General features: G+C 28.5%; 1 protein-coding gene across 1 annotated transcript in view; it reads right to left on the bottom strand.

Moving 5' to 3' along the window:
* The window catches only part of LOC111627048 (GTP cyclohydrolase 1-like), a 34544-nt gene extending 16422 nt beyond the window's left edge, over positions 1–18122 (bottom strand). Inside the window, exon 1 of the mRNA XM_023370593.1 lies at positions 17730–18122. Within this exon, the coding sequence (XP_023226361.1) occupies positions 17730–18033 (304 nt within the window). The 5' untranslated portion in view covers positions 18034–18122. The remainder of the gene's footprint in view (positions 1–17729) is intronic.
* Positions 18123–21173: the final 3051 nt, after the last annotated feature.

Below are 21173 nucleotides of genomic sequence, written 5' to 3'. Positions count from 1 at the left end.
TATCATGATTATAAATTTGAAAAAAAAACGACAGACACTTAGTAACAAATATAATTATTTCATCGTAAAATTATTTATGTTTGATAAATTTTTTTAGCATCGCGAAACTTCTACATGTAGCTACAACAAAAATTTCAAATGATTTCTTTTGAAAGCGATATTTTATATGTAGATTATATTCATGATCTAAAGAAATTAAATACAGTCGACCCCCCTATAATTACGGTCCCTATAGTTACGATTCCTATAAAACTACGAAAAAATTGCTACCGGTATCCGTAAAAAATAGTAAAAGTTCCCTATAAACACCTCAAACGTCATCGGGAAGCCGAACTACTTTCCCGCCGTCCGTAGCGCCACGCTACGGAGAGATTTCTATCGTCTGGACAGTATTATATAAATTATATATAAATTAGGTACTGTACATATAATTATATATTAATTATATATAAATTAGGTACTGTATATATAATTATATATTAACTTATTGTAACTTTGTTATAATTAAATATATAATTTCCGCCGTCTAGCGTGGCGCCACGCTACGGAGATTTTTACGCTAACTATCGTCTGTCAGTATGTAAATTAGGTACCGTAAGTCTAATACAGTACTGTAATTTTATACATTTCTTGTGAAAGAAACATTTCTTATTCAACGGCGATTAAAATTATTTATATTAATGATGTCTCCGAAGTTCTACGAAGTTTTCACAGAAAAATAAGTTGTTAGAAATCGGCCGCTCTTTGCTGAGCTGTTCCGCGACGAAAACAATGTTGAGCAATGGCAATGTCGAATGGTGACACTCGGTAAGTAATCCTACAATTTTTTGTTTATAGCGTAGTTTATACGGATTATTCCCAAAAAATATATACGTATTTTGGAAATGTTGAGTCGGATTAGTCTAGAATCGATTAATTTTATGGAAGAAAATCTTTCAAACAGCCGTAGTCCGTAAACTTGATACGTGTCGGGTTGTGATTGGAAGGATTCGTAAGAAAGCGGATTCCTAGACAATGGAACGTATCTCTATCTTATAGGGGGGTTGACTGTAATTAATTCAACAAATAATACTCTTTGGTAAATTACGAATTATGTATTAAGAATATAATGTAAAATTTTTAAGAATTTAAATTCCTAGCACTAAAGTATTTCATATAAAATATTTTTGCTTTAAGCAATAAAATGGTTTTATTATTTTTATTTATAAAGGTTTTTAAAATATTTTTGATTTATTAGCCGTTGTTACAATAAATTCCTCCTATGTGCTTTTAATTCTAATAAATGCGCAAAAGTTTATTAAAATAATTTATTAAGAATTTTCGAAAGGTATCAGTATTAATATCTACAATTAACAGTATTAGAAAATAAAATACACAGAGCCTATTTATTGTAAGTTATTAATGTAGCAGTAATTTAATTTGTAACAAAAATTTAAAATAAACATAATTTGGAGATTAATTACTAATAAAAGAACGAAATAAGTTTAATATATTTCTGTAATACTGCAAAATAAATTTATTTGATTCGAAAAAAAATTAAATTAAATTAATAATTAATATACATACTTATAAACATATTTTTCAAGATTTAAAATTTTTATCTGTATAATTATTACTTTCCCGGTTATTATATATAATAGAAGAAAAGTATGGCGATGGGTCAAAAAATGATTCTCATTTTTAGATTCAGGGACCTTGAAACGTCGAGAAATGCAAATAAATCGGGTTTTTTTTCTGTACGTATGGATGTTAGTGTGTGCGAGGGACACGATTTTTTCACCCTCATTCAAGCTTAATAACTTCTGTGCTTTTTGTCGACGTTTGTTTATTAGGGAAATTGAGTCATGTCGTGTCATATCTCAGTAGGGTCGGACTTAATGACGATTGTACTCGTTATAAGCATTTAAAAATTTTAAAAAACCCATCCATATCCTTAAAATTAAGCTTTTAGCCGTTTTATAATAATTGAAATTATAAAAAGTTTTAAAATACAATATCATAACAGATGGAGCGACCAAATGTTGCCGAGAAAGTTAAGCAACTCGTTGTTGGATTTTATATTATACTTCTTAAATTAAATGAGTTATGGTTTATATTTTATTTTATGGGACTTGTTGATATCAGTTAAATGCTGTTCCAAAGTTTCTTCTTATTCCGATTTTTAACAGTTATGACTTATTTACATTTTGAAAAATATTTATTTACAAAGAGAACTAAACTAAAAAATGAAAAGTTTAGGTGTAGCTAGAAAATACTATTCTGAATTCTGAACAGTTTTCTAATATAATGCAAATAAGTGTACATAATTAGCTGTCGTTATGTGGAAGTTATTGATCTAATCCTTTGTTATGACCTGAAGAAGTGGTGCAACCGTAACAATATGTCAATACAGTATAGGAAAATAGGCAACACAATAGTAAATATTAAGCGCGATTAGATTAATACTAAAATTATTACCCAAAAAATAATAAAAAATAAATAAATAACAGTGACAGCAATATATAATATATACATATAATACCAGCATTTGATTTTTTCCATAGTATATATGGCTTATGATTAATATTTCAGAATAATAATCAATCAATCTTTATTAACAGAAGGGAAGAGTTTCCCTGTTGCAGGGGGTAGTACTGTACATATGTTAGATAATGATTAACAATAGTAATTTACAAAAAAAATATTGAAACCGCTTTCTAGCTATCAAACCCATGCAGTTATTTTACAATAGATTCCATAAAAACCAGTTAAAAACATAAGCAAAGAGAACGGTTTTAACAAAAGTGACAGAAACAGTTAACTTTCGTAGAGTATTAGTAGGCCTATACGTTGAGTTTCCTTACTTTAGTTCTTTAATGTTCCTACAATCTTGATGAAGTAGTTATATAATTCGTAAAGATCTTATTAATTGAGATTGTTTAAGTTCTTTCTGAATTCCAGAGGTGAACTGCAGTTGAGTATCCGTTTAATGTCATGTGAATCTTGCATACTTGCTAGCTATTCACTGGAGTAGCAACTGTAAATATTAAAATAATTTATTAAGAATTTTCGAAAGGTATCAGTATTAATATCTACAATTAACAGTATTAGAAAATAAAATACACAGAGCCTATTTATTGTAAGTTATTAATGTAGCAGTAATTTAATTTGTAACAAAAATTTAAAATAAACATAATTTGGAGATTAATTACTAATAAAAGAACGAAATAAGTTTAATATATTTCTGATGATATGTCACCTAACCAAAAAGTATGAAAGATAAACTAAACACAATCCCAAAAGATGTTTAAGTTTAAAGAAAATTTAAATTGTTATACAATAATTTGTAACAAAAATTTAATGGGATATTTGTTGCAATAAATCTTCAGCAATTTTTTTTCAAAATTTGGTTCCCACGTTGTTAAATAGAGATTATAATTGTATACTGACATTGAAAGTAATGGCTGAGAATTTATAATGCGCAGAACAATACATGAATCTTTCAATTTTTGTAACAAATGTAACGTCTAAATTTGCTAAATATCAAGTAATGCGCGCATGCAGTNACTTTAGTTCTTTAATGTTCCTACAATCTTGATGAAGTAGTTATATAGTTCGTAAAGATCTTTTTAATTGAGATTGTTTAAGTTCTTTCTGAATTCCAGAGGTGAACTGCAGTTGAGTATCCGTTTAATGTCATGTGAATCTTGCATACTTGCTAGACCTTGACAGTTTTGAAGTAGATGCTACATCGAGAAAGCTTCAGATTTACACCAAAAACATTGAGTGTTTGAAAAGTTATTATAAGTATTATTAATAAAAAGTAAATATTTGTTGAGACGTAATTGGGCTATTAATCTTTTCACGTTGAGGTTTATTGATTTAAGACATGTACGTTTGAGAAGATGATATTTGTAATAAATTTATATACCATGGGTGATAACTTCTTTGACTTAAGTTAGTTTGGTCTTTATTTATAGATTGAGAAATAGCGGATTCTAATAATAGTGTGTAACCATACTTCCAATCTTGAAGATTTCTTTAAATAATAACTCTGATTCTCCAAATGCATTCAAGCTTCTGCAGAACTTGTTTTACCAAAACTGCTCGGTTTTTAAATTTTTGCTTTGCTTAATTATTTCCTGATGCAAAAAAGTTATGTTGTTATCACTTTTAAATTTCAGTCGGTAGTAGAATTTAATTATTCGTTTTAAGAAAAAAGGAAATGATCAAATACGATTAGTTTCGTGGTGTATAGCGTAACAGGGAATAAACCTTTCTAAGTGAAGTAGTTTATGGAGGAAGTAGATGTGGAGATTTCAAGTTTTTATAGATAATCTAGGCCCCAGATTGGACTTGCTTAGTTAATGATAGGATTGATTATTGAGTTATAGAGCTTCATATGAATATATAAGTTTGAGGTTTTCAGAGTTGAACATAAAAACAAAAGGTTATGAATAGCCTGCTTTGCTTTGTTATTAATTCTAGAAAAATGTACTTTAAATGTTGCGTTCTAATCAAAAGTGACTCCCAGAAAGTTTATTTTTTTACTGTTTGTAAAAGTGTATTTTCTAGATATATCTTAGATTCTTTTCTGACATTTTACTGTTGTTGAGAAATATAATGACTTGTTTTTGCAGGATTTATCGTTAAGTAGATCAATTTGAAGTATTAATTCTTGCTTGGTGTGGAAGCATTTTAAGGAATTTGGTTGGAATGTAATCACTGCCTGGAGTTGGGTTGCTTTTAGTTTTGTTGATGGCATCTTCTAATTCATTAATTGTGAAATTAGAGTCTTAGTTGGATATTTGGGAACCGCTAGTAAAAACTGTTCCATGTATCATAGTCTATTATAGAAGAATTTTCAGTTAGATTTGAGTTAAAGCGAAATCTTCGTATTGTAGTCCAAAACAATTTACTGTCCTTGCTATTCTTGATTAAAGTAGATTCGAGATTCCGGAAGTTGTTTTTCTTTTTGGCTTTAAGTAAGTTATTATAAGTTTGTTTTGCCTTCTTGTAATTAAGGAAATTTAGGTCATTTGAATCTTTTCTGAACATTTTTAGTATGGTTTGCTTATCATTTTCATTTTATAACAGTCGAGGTCGTACCAAATTTTTCTGAATCCGTTTTGAGTGTTTCTGTTGCCGTTATTGATTTGCATATAGTCGTTCATTATATTTATCATTAGTTTATAAATTTCACCACTATTAGATTCTGTTATTTCCGGAATGTTAGTAAATCGGTTTTCGATTTCGACTAAATATCTTGTAATTTTATAATTTATCTTTTGACACTTATTGAGTGAATTATTTGGTTTCTTTAATGGAAACAGTAAAAGTAACAGAAAAAGTAAAAATTTCGTTATTGTGGGAAAGTGGTCGGATGCGTCGAAGGTTGTTATAATAAATTCCAAACAACAGTCTAACGAAAGTTCTGAACATATTGTAAATCAATAGTAGATTTTCCAGCGTGTTCCAAACAAGTGTATTCTGCAGGGTAGTCAGGCTTAATACGACCATTTTCTATATATATTTTATATCCAGTTATTGTTTCTATTAAATTTGATCCCAGTCTATTAACATGCTTATCTTTACATTGACGAATATTTTGAATTAGGGAATTACCAAGAATCCATTATTTCGACGATTCGTGAGTTGAAATCTCCTAGTAGGAGAATATATGGAGTGATATGTTGCCATATTTCTATTGTTTTGAAAGTTTCATTTAATTTTGCTAGGTTATCTGGAGGAATATAGGCGATCATCACTGTCATTAATTTGTTGTTTATATTACCGAGTATGGGTTTATTCATTGAGATCAAAAGTAGAATGAAATTACCGGATTTTTTGATTTGGAGTATTTTGCAGAAGTCCTTTTTTTATTAGGATACATAAGCCACAACTTGGACGACTTGGACCCAGTTGCTTGCATGCTGATACTTATTCTATTATAAATTTGTTAAAGAATTTTGATTTACAAAATAGCTCGGAAATTATCCACATTTCGGTTATCCCGGTAATATCTGGTTTGAATTTTAAGACAAGAGAGTTAAGTACTAGTATTTTGCGTTTGAGACCTTGGCTGTTCCAGTTCATAACTGTAAATAACTGATTGTTTATGGTAACTTATTCATGTTGAAGTCTACTTTGATTCGTTGTATGTCATTACCGTTGACATGGAAAAATGCAGGAAGGTTTCCACATAAACCAGCTTTCCTGCGCTAATACTATATGTTAACCTGTCTCCGCTATCAATAAAGTGTCATTGCGTAGTTTTTTTTGATAATTTTGTTTTCTTATTTAATAAAAGGATGGAAGTAAATGTTTTCGTCTAGTTCTTGATTCCTTTGTTAAGTCTAGTGAAATTTGCGTATTCTTCCAATCTTCTAGTAGATTTTGTTGTTTCTTTTTTATAAAGGCGGTGAAAATATAATCCAGAATTTGGTTATTTCTGAGTGTTTATTAATCTTATAATCGGGTTTTTCAGAATAATAATTATTATTAGAAGTGTAAATGTTAATATATAACACAAAAAATCCATTTTAATTTAATCATTATAAATGAAATATTATAATTTATCAGTGCAAGCATATCAAATTGCAATATTTCGTATTACTCTTATAAAATATGTATTCAGGGCGTTTAGCAATTAAATTTTATTAAATTATTCATATTGAATTTTCTCATTTAAAACAACTTCTTTAATATTTGTCTTTGTAATTTAGAATATATATATGATATAAGCATTTATTTACTGTGACATGATCACAATGCCGGGCTGCAATTTTTAATCATATTTTTAATAAGTTTTTAATTTAACATATATGCTCTCTACCTCAAATTAGTAGTGTCTTACCCCTGTACATTACACTTTTCTGTTAGCAATAGAGTCGTGCAGGTCATCTAATTCATTTCAGGGAAAATTTTTTGATTTGCATCGGAATTTCTTATATAGTTATTCGGACCTCCTGCCCATACGCTTTCCATATCTGGTCTCGTCTTTTATCCACCTAACTCCGTTCTCAACGAAAGACAGACAGACGACAGTGAAAATTTAGTTTCTGGACTTAGATCGTCCTATGAGATAATGGCTCTTAGTTTTCTGAAAATGTCAACGAAATCTATATGAAGTGGAAAACTTAATTTTAAAAAATGACGCTGAACGAAATGAATTTAATTCTGCATTAGTTGTGTTTTTCTATAATTACTAGCAGACACACAGCGTAATCACGCCGCTAATATATACATGATATACTCAGTATGAAATTCCTTTTCCATTTTAATGTATAGTCTACTGTATTTGTTTTCGTTACAGTCAAATAATTATAAGAATCTTTAGGACTCGATATATGAAATTGTCTATAAATTACGTAACGATATTTTTATGCTTTTCAATTACTATTCCACCCCCGTAACGCTCCATGACACTACATATACATACCCCAAAATGAATTAAAAGTTATTTTACATGTTACTTTAATGTAAGTTGTGTTTTAACATTGTATTCACTGAAAATGAGCAAAAAAAATCTCAAAGTTGGCTCGAAATGCATATTAAATATTTGAAATATATTCAATAAAGATTGAATTGAAATCTTAGGAGTTTTAAAAAACCGGTTAAGTTGCAAAATCAGTTTACTGAATTACATTGACGCAAACTGGTAATCCTAAAGAAGCAAATGTAGCTACTCTCCAAATATACGCAGGTTACGACGAACTGAAAATGTGCTGTATGTACTTTAATCTTCGATTAATTCTTAAAGGCGAGAGAGAAATAATGGCGGCACTTCTGGTTTGCTGGCCTGCGATGTTAGACTCGTATGATTAGCAGACTATAGATCATGTGTCATAGATAAAACTGTAATTCTGAGTGGTTATGTGTGACATTTCTCGATGCTTATTTTTTATATCTATTATAAACTTTTTCTGTAATATATGCTTATTTTAATATATTAACTACAGAGAAGACTTGTAGTCACCATTAGTTATAAACTTGTTTTTTATTTTATTTACGGCAAAGTTTTTACAATAATCTTTATTTTCTAATGAACATATTAAATTTCTTTTTTAATTTATCCTGAATAAGAATTTATAATAAATATATTAAAGCTTTTCTTGACTAGTTAGACACATGTAATTATTTAGAGCATACTTTACATACCTGAATCTTCAAGTAAATAAATTATTTGAAAGTTTATTTTGAGTTTTTTATTGATATATTACTTTTTACAAAATGAAAACAATAGTTATATAATAATAGCGCGCAATAAAAACGAATTCTGGCCCCTGTGACTCCCGGGATAGATTTTACTCCATCATCCCCCTCTCGTCGGCCCTGATTGTAGTTAGAAAGTGAAACACTATTTCAACAAATACTATTATATTGTATGGTATATAAGTAGCAAGCACCCCATTTCAGCAGAACATATTTAGGAAAAATTATTTAATTTAAGTAATCCAGTGTCTTTGTCTTTCGATCCCATTTTTTTTTCTAACTTTTTTTTTAAAAAAAAGTGTAAAATTAGAAAGACAGTTTTATTTGTTAGATAAAAAAATAGGAGTTTAAAAGAAGTCATTTATAATTAAAATTTACCATTAAAGTATTCAAAATGAATACATGTAAAAGTAGCTTAGCTATAGCAAATAATAACAAGCTTAATTAAATAACATTTTTATTCAAGATGTGGGATAGGTAAGGTTACCTGTAGTCTACCGAAGGTCATTTGAGGAATTCATTATCCCTTGGAAATTCGCAACTTTACATATAAGATGCAGGCCGATTTTTTCAGCTTGTTTTTTTGGACAGAATATTATATGCCATAAATTAGGTATATTAATAATACACTTCCTGTAACTGGCTAATGCCTTATACGTCAATAAACTTAAATTGAATTGAAATCTTCTGTTAAATGGAATAAATGAACCGAGTTGGCATCTTATTTCATTTTTAATTTTAAATAAAATAAATGAATCAAAAGTCATTCAAATACTAAAAAATTAGAAAAAAGTAGTATTTGAAATAATAAATTAAGCACTCAAATAAGTATAAAAAACAACTTGTAAAACTTACTTCAGGAATTGGTGATTCAAATAATTTAATTATCACGTATTTACAGTAATTCCCTAAACAGGATTTTTTCCGTAAGGAAACACCTGGCAACAGTAAGGATGACTGGATCAGGTACAGTACATAGTACATTCTAGTAAGTATCACGTAGTTTAAAGTGAAAAAATAAATGAGCTTTTTAAAATTTTAACTTGAATAAATAAATAAATAAAATTTTTACATACGTTAATAGACTGATAGACACAGAAAACTTGAAGGGATATGGAATACTCTTGAGAGTGTAAGACTCCGAAACTCTTCTATAACTACCTGTTTTAAAGACAGTTCAAAGAACTATTTTTGTTCTAATTATTTAAATATATAATTTATGAATCTAAGATCCATTCCTTGAAATTTTCTTAGTGATTCTGTGATGTGTTTAATTAAATGATTTGGTTTTATTATTTTGATTAATATTCCTACATTCGTATTATAAGATATTCCCCCCTCTGTTAAAGCTGCTCAGATTCAATAAACTTTAATAAAAACTTTTATATTTTGACTGAAATTTTACTAAAAATTTCTATCACTTTTGCTAAAAGATACATGCAAAGAATGTTTAGAAAAAATTAATTAAAATTGTTCTATTAGTTAAATAAAGCGAGATTTAGTTTTAAACTGTGAACAACTGTAAAAATTCATACATTAGATTTTTAACAAAAGGACAAAAACTAGAATAAACAGACAAATTAAGTTGCAATTTTTTATTCGTAATCTAAATTAAATCATAGATTTTAATAATTATAAGCCGATTAGACTTATTGTAATTTAAAATTATAATGTTTAGCTTTGTGTATCCTTATATTGTTACTTTTAATATATGATTTGAAAACATGATGATCAATAAATGTAGAATTTATCATCATATAATATCGATGATAAGATTTTAAATATGTTTATCATTCAATTTAAAATTGATTAAAATCATATCAATTTAAATTTTATTGATTAATTTTGAAAATTGAATTTGAGCAATTCTTAATCCATTACTCTAAATATAATAANGATACCCTTCTTCATTTGTTGTTGTAAGCCAGGGCGAAAACGATCTTCTAGAAGATCTTCTGGCAACATTTCTAGTCTGTGAAAAGCAACGACAAAGCCTATGAACTACTGATGGATAACATTGAACCAACTTGCCACTTGTGCTTGTGACTGTCTGCTTCGTGTCTGCCGATCGCTCTCCACCTTAAACTGTCAGATATGTGTTGATCTTCCATTTGAAACTTTAAAGTCGTTTTAGAAATGTAAGAAAACTTTTTGTAGCACACAGGATAAACAGCAGAATTTAATTATCTATATCGGCTGATAAGGTACTGTACAGTACAGTACATGTAATCATACCTGTGTTGACAAATCGTTTGATACAAAATTATAGCAGAAATACAATATAATAGAAATGCACCTCATAATCTGGAACCAACCAACCCACTTTATCGGGAATCAAAGAAAATTACGAAATTCACTTTAATTACAATATTTTTGTTGTGTAACTCTTAACATTTTTCAATCAATAGCTATTAAAAATTGTTTTCACCTCGCAAACATGTTTCGTTTACATAACAAGACTGTATAAAAGCTATTTTGTTATTTTTTTTAATACAATACAATTTACGATTATTGAAGTTTTCTTTTCTGTTTAATCCAGTAAATATAAGAAGAAAATAGTTTAGTTCTGTGGCGATTATTTTGACTTTCGTGGTCATTAAACAAATTAACAAAATTCAATATATTATTCGATTCAAATAGCGATATTTACACGTTAATGTGGGTTCTTTGAAGTGAAATAAGAATATCCTAAAATAAAATTCAGATCAACGGTATGTCTATAATACTGTATATTATAAAACAGAAAACCTGCGTGAACCGGAATCGCACGGTACCCAATACTTTTTTCGGCTTGGCAGTTTCCGTTTTACTGAGGTTCCGGTTCGGAGATAGTATTTTTGTAAACTATTTTTGTTTTTGTACTAAATAGATGACAAAAGAAAATCATTTTTTTAATTTGAGAAAGGCATTTTCATTAAGAAAATGTAAAAGTTAAAATTGTAACATAGTAACAGTTACGTTTGGCCTATTTCTGTAATCATATTCTAAATCAAGCTTATGAATGACTCCTTAGATTTTTACGTCAAAATTACCTAACAAATACCCAGTTACATTATTTTGCAATGCATTAAATGTTTAAATTATGTATATATGTGTTTATTAAAGTAATATAAATACATTTAGAAAATAAATATTGAATACGCGGCCCGTTTATCATTTTCAGAATTGTTAATACGTTTCGAGACTTCAATAAAAGTTACCAAGTGTACGCATCGTAAAAATATTAGATCTAACTTTATGAAAGTTATAGTTTTTAAAATGATATAATAATCATATTGTTTGTTTATTTTATAATAATAATTATTATTACATATTAATGAATTTATTATCATTAACTAAAATTGTCGAGAAATAGTTAATTAGTATTAATTGTTAATAAGTATTGCTCTACAACTTTGAATTAAAACGTAGAAAACATAATAAAAATTAATAGGATCTTCATAACTTCGTCCATCTCTTACCTCAGGAACAACAAAACATCGGAGCAGAGCCTCTAAATAGAGGCGACTTTATTGTTCCTGAGGTATGAAAAGGACAAAATTATGAAGACTAAATTTTTTAGTGTTTTTCTACATTCTAATTCGAAAGTGAATTATTGTTCTGATTTTCAATTTTTATTAATTGTACAGTACACTTTCATAGGAATAAGGATTTATGGATAAATACATCAATTTCTTTTTGTTACCATTTAGTCGTAGATTTTATTCTTTATTATGTAAAAAATATTAATGTAGAATAATTTTCAAAATTAAAATCACTTCCTTACTTTAAGGAATTACATTAATTTGAAAATAAATATGTACTTTGAATTTGAAAATAAATATGAAAATTTGAAAATAAATATGTATAGAAATGATAAAGAAATGTAAAATACATGAATTAAAAAGATGGACACATATATACATAATTATATTACTGAATCAAATAATCCACAAAAATAAACCTAATAACCATAGAGGTAACATGCTGAAAAGTGAAATCTCTTTTCTGCAGGAACTTCAAATGTTATGAAGGTTATTAATGCGTATGGTCACTTCTGATTGCAACGCAAGCCTCAAAACGTGCCACATGCTGCGAATCAAGATGTCCAGGAACGTAGTCAGTTATTTAGCCGCCATTCATATTGTGGGGCGATGCGCAATTCTTGGATGGTGAGATGAGAAGAGAGAAAGCAAAAAATTACACCCTAAGGCATCCTAAGCAGGCTCTATTTGGCGCCTGTGAATGAGTGGTCCACTCCATAAGAATGATTAAATTCTCTTTCAGGTGTTGGACGACCAGTATGATTCTATGGGGTCGAGCGTTATCGTCCTGTAAAATGAAACTTTCGCCTACTGCATAGGCTTATGATCTAACAATGGGACTGAATGGGGCTACCTCCGAACCGTCATTGAACCCGTTGGAACCACATAAAGGTCAGCACAACTGTTTAAGGATAGTCTTGTCCACACCATAACATTGCATCTTTCCCAAATGTCAATTCAAATCACATTTGAAAGATGATATCTGATACCAGGTTCTCTCCAAATCAACATACTGTACGTCTGTTGTTACTTCTTAGAGTAAATCTGAATCGTCTGTAAAGAGTATAGTGTACCATTGAACTTCAGTCCAGTTAACATGTTCTCTTGTTGTTTAATCGCTCTCTCCTGTAACGAGTAGTAAGGAGTATGCAATGTTCAGGTTGGTGAGTTGAAAGCATAAAACCTTTTGTGTATTGTAGAAATTGATACCGTAGACTCTGTAGCTGCACGAAGTTTAGACCGTGAAGATGTGTTATATGGCATTATCGTAGAGTGGTTAGGGGCAGATACCCTTCTTCATTTGTTGTTGTAAGCCAGGGCGAAAACGATCTTCTAGAAGATCTTCTGGCAACATTTCTAGTCTGTGAAAAGCAACGACAAAGCCTATGAACTACTGATGGATAACATTGAACCAACTTGCCACTTGTGCTTGTGACTGTCTGCTTCGTGTCTGCCGATCGCTCTCCACCTTAAACTGTCAGATATGTGTTGATCTTCCATTTGAAACTTTAAAGTCGTTTTAGAAATGTAAGAAAACTTTTTGTAGCACACAGGATAAACAGCAGAATTTAATTATCTATATCGGCTGATAAGGTACTGTACAGTACAGTATATGTAATCATACCTGTGTTGACAAATCGTTTGATACAAAATTATAGCAGAAATACAATATAATAGAAATGCACCTCATAATCTGGAACCAACCAACCCACTTTATCGGGAATCAAAGAAAATTACGAAATTCACTTTAATTACAATATTTTTGTTGTGTAACTCTTAACATTTTTCAATCAATAGCTATTAAAAATTGTTTTCACCTCGCAAACATGTTTCGTTTACATAACAAGACTGTATAAAAGCTATTTTGTTATTTTTTTTTAATACAATACAATTTACGATTATTGAAGTTTTCTTTTCTTTTTAATCCAGTAAATATATTGCCTTGCTCATGAAGAACTATATTTTATTTAAAACAGCCCATTTTAAATACAAGATTATAAAACTTTTTAACTTTTTAAATTTGTTCTTATTGGATTCTAATATTCAAATTGCAGACCTATAAATTCCCACTGTCGTCCTTCTGTTTGCCTGTTTCTTCCTTAATCTCGAGAATAAAAATAGAGACCAGTTATGGAAAGCGTAGGGGTCGGGTACCCCGATTAATTGTATACGAAATTCTGATCTGGACTGGAAGCACGCGAGTTTTTAAATTAAAATACGATAAAGAAATTGGAGTCCAGCATTGTACAGTACCAAAATTAATTGCTCGTCAATGATTAAATGATGTCAAATTTGTCGGGTTTATGTAGAAATGATTAATACGTAACTAAATTTCATTTTAAGTAAAGAAAATTTTTATTTAAAAATTTGCGAATTAATTAATTAATTTGGTCTCTGAAACGAATTTCTTATCTTAAAAAAATTACATTTAGAATTTTCCAAAACTAATAAGACTTCTCATTAACGAAATTAAATTACACGCATAACTGTAAACAAACTAAAAGTAATAAATTCAAATTAATGATTACATATAAAAAATATAAACTGTATCTTAAATATCTTTAATGTATTATTCAAATTAATCTTATTCACAACCTTAAATTTCATTGACTTATATCACTTAAGAAATTTTCTTTAAAATTATTAGATTTATTAACATATGCTTATTAATGAAAATAATAAACAGATATGAAGTTGTTAATGTATTTTTATTCACACCAAATATTTTTTATATATGTACAGTACGAAGTATATGATTTATTTGATAGACATACTGTATCTAATGATATATATATATGTATATATCACTAGATACAGTATGTAACATGTTCACAAAAATTTATAAGAAATTCAGCAAATGTTTTACATAAGACAATCGAAATAATGACAATTCAGTTTCTATCAAAATATTCTTAAACAAATTCCATTGATAAATTGATAAAACAAAACAGAAAAATATTACTGAATAATAGCAAAAGAATAGGTGGAATAAACCATTTTAAAAATGATATTTAGATCTGTCGAGAATATTTATTTCTCTGTCAGAAATATGAACTTGAAATATTTATGACTATACAAATACGTTTAAACAAATTATTTGTGGATTTGTTTTAAAATTTAATATTTTATCAAACGTTTTATGTATTTAAAATTTTCAATAGAATAGCGTCCATGCAATAGCTTTATTAACTATATATTAAAAGTACTTAATTTTTTTAAAAGGCAACTACATGTTAAACATGGTAGGAAATTAAATTTCGAAATTTAATATGGAGTACTGAGAAATTTTTTGTAGACCTACATACGATATCCCGTATCACGAAATCACGGGTCATAACAATATCCTAATTTTTCATTATTCAGAATTGTAGTTCATAGTCAAATCCTGATTATAATCATTGTTATATCTAATTTTTTTTTATTTTACAGAGGAAAATCACTATTAATTTCCGGTCGTAATATAGAATTTTGTATTATTAAATTTCTGAAAATGAAGTACTTTTGCGTAAACTGAAAGCAATATCTGAACATAGCATATGAATAATAATATTAGTTTTAAATCAGCCGAAAGCTAAGCTTAAACAACTTTGTCTTGATCATTAAGCGTTTTCATTATTAAACACATAATACTCTCGTAATCCACAAAAATCAATAATTCGATCATATCCTTGAGTTAATATAACCAATTTTTTAACAACAGGCTTAGCTGTAACAGTCAAACCGAATTATGTATCGAATTTAGAGATGATAAATACAGTAAATATAAGGAAAAATAAATAATCAAATAACGAAGGCAAGCGCATTCAGTTTTGTTTAGAAAAATTTTAAATTAAAATTAAAACCTGATATAAAAACCTTAAAAATGACATTGATCTACTAGTAATTGTTCAAATTTATGTTTTCATTACGATATTAAAGAATTTATCAACATTTAAACAAAATTATCTTATCGCGTCATATAGCGTGGTAAACCACGCTATGATCACTGTTTATCTCATTCTGTTGCAATATATGCGAGGATTTTTCGAAATTTCCGATTTACACAATTGTAATTATAAACAGATATCCGATATTTGTTTAATTGAAGAAAGATAATGAAATATTACAATAGGCATTTAATTGATTTAGTTAAAATAAGCGCCAAAAAGTATATGACACAGTTTCATTTTTGAAAAGTTTTCCAAACTTTTCTACCGTACATTAATTTTATTTATTAATAATATTTTAACCTTTAAAGTATTGATATTTCTAGAATTAAATTTAAAATATTCTAGAATATTTTTAATAATCATTTTTTGATGTTTAATATCGCCACAGGAAGCGTCCGGAAGCTTCAGCTTCTGCTACTTAAAAGTACAATTTCCAAGGTCTATCAATAATTTATAGCAATTTAAACTTAAATTGTTGTTGTGTGAGCATAAATTCATCGCTGGATAAAATATCTTATTGTCGGTGATATTCATTATAAAAGCTTTTGATAAATATGCTTGAGTATCAAAAAATATTCAAGATATAAAGTAAGAGAAACAAAATCTTTTGATATTTTATCTTAAATACTCCACAAAGTAAATTTTTCAGTTAGTAAACCATATTATACTATCCGTTTTTTCTATTAAATATATAATTTAAATACCACATTCTACACTATTGACTTTATTTTATTAAATAAAAATTATATATAAAGTATAAACCAATTAAAAACAAGAAATTTTCCTAAATCATTAAGGTANATTTTATAAAACATGCTAGTTTAAAAGATTATATGTCTAGCAGCTGCTTCGAGAATTAGAATTGTTACAGCAAGTTTTATTAAAGACAATAGCAATTTTCCTAGATTATTGCATCACCTTAAACTTGTGTCATTTAAAAACCAGTTCGAAGAATTTAAAGGAAAAAGACATATATTACTTACATTTTATTTTTTTTTATCGTAAATTTTACTTTAAAATGTAAAATATACATTTTTTCGTATATATATATTCGAAAATTAATTTTAAAATATTTAACATCACGAATTTAGTTAATTTTCGAAATTTTAATTACGAAAGTTAATTTTAATTATATTAAAAAATGTATTATAGTTTAAACGACGTCATCGACGATTAGCCAATGACAGAAGTTCGTTCCGTCTTTATATTTTCAGACGCTCACTTGTTGCAACAGTCGAGCGACGATCGGGGCGACACCAAACGACGCAAAGTTAGCAGACGACATTCGGCTTCCTGCATCGATTCGAAGAATGTCGGAATCTTACAGATCTCATTTGTTGAGTCCCGCTAAAAACTTTCACTCGGAGATGAATCATCAATCCATTAAACCCATATTAAACGGACGATCGTCTAATCAGCACTTTCACGACGATTACGAACCCGTTTACGAGGATGAAACGTTGATGAACAAAATTGCCGAATTGTCTCGAGCTTATCGTCTGCTTCTAAGTAGCATCGGAGAGAATCCCGATCGCCAAGGTTTACTTAAAACACCGGAAAGAGCGGCTAAAGCCATGCTATTTTTTACTAAAGGCTACAATCAGAAGCTTTCTGGTAAGTTTATCTTTTTTTTTTTCTTTATTTATAATACGTCTTCTACTGTGTAAATCGACTATAAACACTTGTCAATTGAATATATTTCCTGGAATAATGTGTTACATTTATCGTTATAAATAGCCTACAGTAATATAGCAAAACCTGTCTAAAACGGAAACCTTCTAAACTGGTTATCGTGCGATTCCGGTTTACACAGGTTTTACTGTATATATATCTGTATATACATATATAGCCTATATATATATATATATATATATACAGTAAAACCTGTGTAAACCGGAATCGCACGATAACCAGTTTAGAAGGTTTCCGTTTTAGACAGGTTTTGCTATATTACTGTAGGCTATTTATAACGATAAATGTAACACATTATTCCAGGAAATATATTCAATTGACAAGTGTTTATAGTCGATTTACACAGTAGAAGACGTATTATAAATAAAGAAAAAAAAAAAGATAAACTTACCAGAAAGCTTCTGATTGTAGCCTTTAGTAAAAAATAGCATGGCTTTAGCCGCTCTTTCCGGTGTTTTAAGTAAACCTTGGCGATCGGGATTCTCTCCGATGCTACTTAGAAGCAGACGATAAGCTCGAGACAATTCGGCAATTTTGTTCATCAACGTTTCATCCTCGTAAACGGGTTCGTAATCGTCGTGAAAGTGCTGATTAGATGATCGTCCGTTTAATATGGGTTTAATGGATTGATGATTCATCTCCGAGTGAAAGTTTTTAGCGGGACTCAACAAATGAGATCTGTAAGATTCCGACATTCTTCGAATCGATGCAGGAAGCCGAATGTCGTCTGCTAACTTTGCGTCGTTTGGTGTCGCCCCGATCGTCGCTCGACTGTTGCAACAAGTGAGCGTCTGAAAATATAAAGACGGAACGAACTTCTGTCATTGGCTAATCGTCGATGACGTCGTTTAAACTATAATACATTTTTTAATATAATTAAAATTAACTTTCGTAATTAAAATTTCGAAAATTAACTAAATTCGTGATGTTAAATATTTTAAAATTAATTTTCGAATATATATATACGAAAAAATGTATATTTTACATTTTAAAGTAAAATTTACGATAAAAAAAAATAAAATGTAAGTAATATATGTCTTTTTCCTTTAAATTCTTCGAACTGGTTTTTAAATGACACAAGTTTAAGGTGATGCAATAATCTAGGAAAATTGCTATTGTCTTTAATAAAACTTGCTGTAACAATTCTAATTCTCGAAGCAGCTGCTAGACATATAATCTTTTAAACTAGCATGTTTTATAAAATAAAATAAGCTAAAATTTTAAGCTAGCATGTTTTATAAAATAAAATAAAATAAAGTTAACTTNACGTGCGATAAATAGTTTCTGTATCAACCTACCTTATTTCCACGATATTTTTAGAAAAATAATATCCAAGTAATTTTCGCAGGCAAAATATTCAAAAAACAATAAACGCATTAATGCAAAAATCAGTTTTACTTCCTTTTTCGATTCCGCGATTGTAATGAAATCGTATAATGAGAAAAAATAATAAAATCGTTTCATTATTAATTAATAATTTTTCTTATTGTACTTAATTAATTAAGAAAATATTAAATATTAAAAAATACAATATTTTTAAAGTTAAAATAAGATTAAACTAACGAAAAGCAAAGTGATGGAGAGATACGACGCGCTTATATATTGGTGACGTAATACACGTAACTGAGGAGCGAACGAAAAGAACCGAGTCGAATTAATTAAGTCGGAAAAGAGAAAGTGTGCATTATAATGGAGAAAATGCGAGTATTGTATTAATCTTTAAAGTATTGGTGTTAAATCTGTCTTATAATATGACGACTCCTGTATGTCGGGACTCCTGTAAGAATAAAATACAATACCAATATAGCCCTATCGTTGAAAAAATTCGCTTACTTTTGTTCACCTCGAGTTTTGCTTAGTAGAAATGGCTAAAAAGTGCGCAAAATACGTACGGAAATACGGTATTACAGTACTACCTGTATTGGACGACCACCTGTCTAAAAGACCACTTTTTGAAGGAACCGTGGGTGGTCGCTATAGACAGGTTTTACTGTATATATATTTAATTTAAAAGAAAATGAAATCTGATCCCTGATTATAATATTGCTGCTTTAAAAGTAATTTTCTTTCTGACAATATATACATAAAACATTTTATGTAAGAGATTTATTAATTATATATTTATAATTATATTAAAAATAAAATTACAGTCAAACCTTTGAATAACGGCCACCGAACAACATTTAAAATGGCCGCTGTTTACATATGGCCGTTATTAGAGGCCGACTGTTATGACTATAATATACAGTCATATCATAATTTTTATATTTATATAAAAAATCAAAAAATTATATCAAAAAAATTTTTTAGCATTCTCTTAGTTCCAATTTCAAAATGATAAATTCTTGTTTTTATTTATTTTTTTTTTAACAGAAAGTAACAGAAAAATTTATTGTTTCCACTTAAAAGTAAATTTAAAACAGATTTTCATTGAATAAAAATTATTATTTTTTATTGAAATATTTAATTAAAATTTTGTAGAGGTAATAATTGTTTGGAAATATTAGCATTTATAATTATTATAATGAGATGAGTCGGAGGAGATTCACTGAAAGTCGGGCAGTTTAAACTCTTTTAATCTGAAAGTAATTGCTAAAGTGTCAAACATTCCTTTGCCTGTACAACTAAATTAAAGGTTGCTTTGCTGCAAAATTCTCCACGTTAACGATCTGCGGGGGCGAAAACCAATGACAGTTCACTAACGACCGTGCCAAGAAGTCAACCAAACGGAAACTCTTGCATCCTGTTGCCATAGTTACCACAGTAGGATGCATCAAGATGGCTGAAATGGATAAATTTGCTTTACCTTTTGATATAGAGGAAATAGAATAACCTATTTAACTTATGCTGTTTCTTTTGCAAAAAAGTAAACGAGAAAAGTTCGACTTTTGCTTTTGAAACTTGGAAAGAAACGAACAGAATATAAACGATTGATAAATGATGAATTTGATTATTCGCTGAGGTATTATATTAATTTAAGCTAAAATTTATTTTCAGGATCAGGATTCCAGGATGATCACGAGAGTCGTTGGCGTCAAAATTGTATTTCTGTACGTAATAATGAAACTATCAAATTGATCATTAATAATTAAAATTTAAAACAAATTTTCTCTTTTACAGTTACATAGACGAATACAGATAAACATATTTTATGTAAATTAAACCTAATATTTCAAAAAGCTAAGTTTTTTTTTTTAATATTTATACACAAATACATACATATTAACATAAAAAATCTTTTTCTTTTAAATGTATATGTATTATATATATAATAAACATACATATATAATACATGTGTATGTATATATAGAAATAAACACACACATAACACATATGTATGTATATGTGTTAGACTTATAGGAACTAGTAATGCAAATTTTATCATTACAGTAAAACTTGTTCAAAACTAACCTTAATAAGACGGAAAACTATCTAAACGGGAAAAAATGTTCGGAACGCGACGATTTTCTATGTTAAAAGAAACCTGCCAAGCCGGAAAAAATATTCGGTACCTTGCGAGTCAGGTTTACACAGGTTTTGCTTTAATACCAATTTCATGAATACCGTTTTATATAGGCCTATATATATACAATATTTTAGTATCTTTCTCTAAAAATAAACTGTATGTTTATATTTATTATTTATTTATTTATATATAATCTAAATTAATTTTCATATAACTTATGTTTTGATAATTTTATTTTAGCTATTGAAAAATGTAGCAAACTAATTCTTACCTAAGTACTGGGTCTGATAATTATAAAACAGGCAAATTATATTTTTAGTCATTGTTAATTTTACATTAAAATGGTTTATGAATTTATTCGTGAAATAC

This window comes from Centruroides sculpturatus, unplaced genomic scaffold (assembly GCF_000671375.1).
Source record: "Centruroides sculpturatus isolate CEXI.00-Female unplaced genomic scaffold, Cexi_2.0 scaffold402, whole genome shotgun sequence".
Taxonomy (NCBI): domain Eukaryota; kingdom Metazoa; phylum Arthropoda; class Arachnida; order Scorpiones; family Buthidae; genus Centruroides; species Centruroides sculpturatus.
This window is presented reverse-complemented; position numbering and strand designations above follow the sequence as displayed.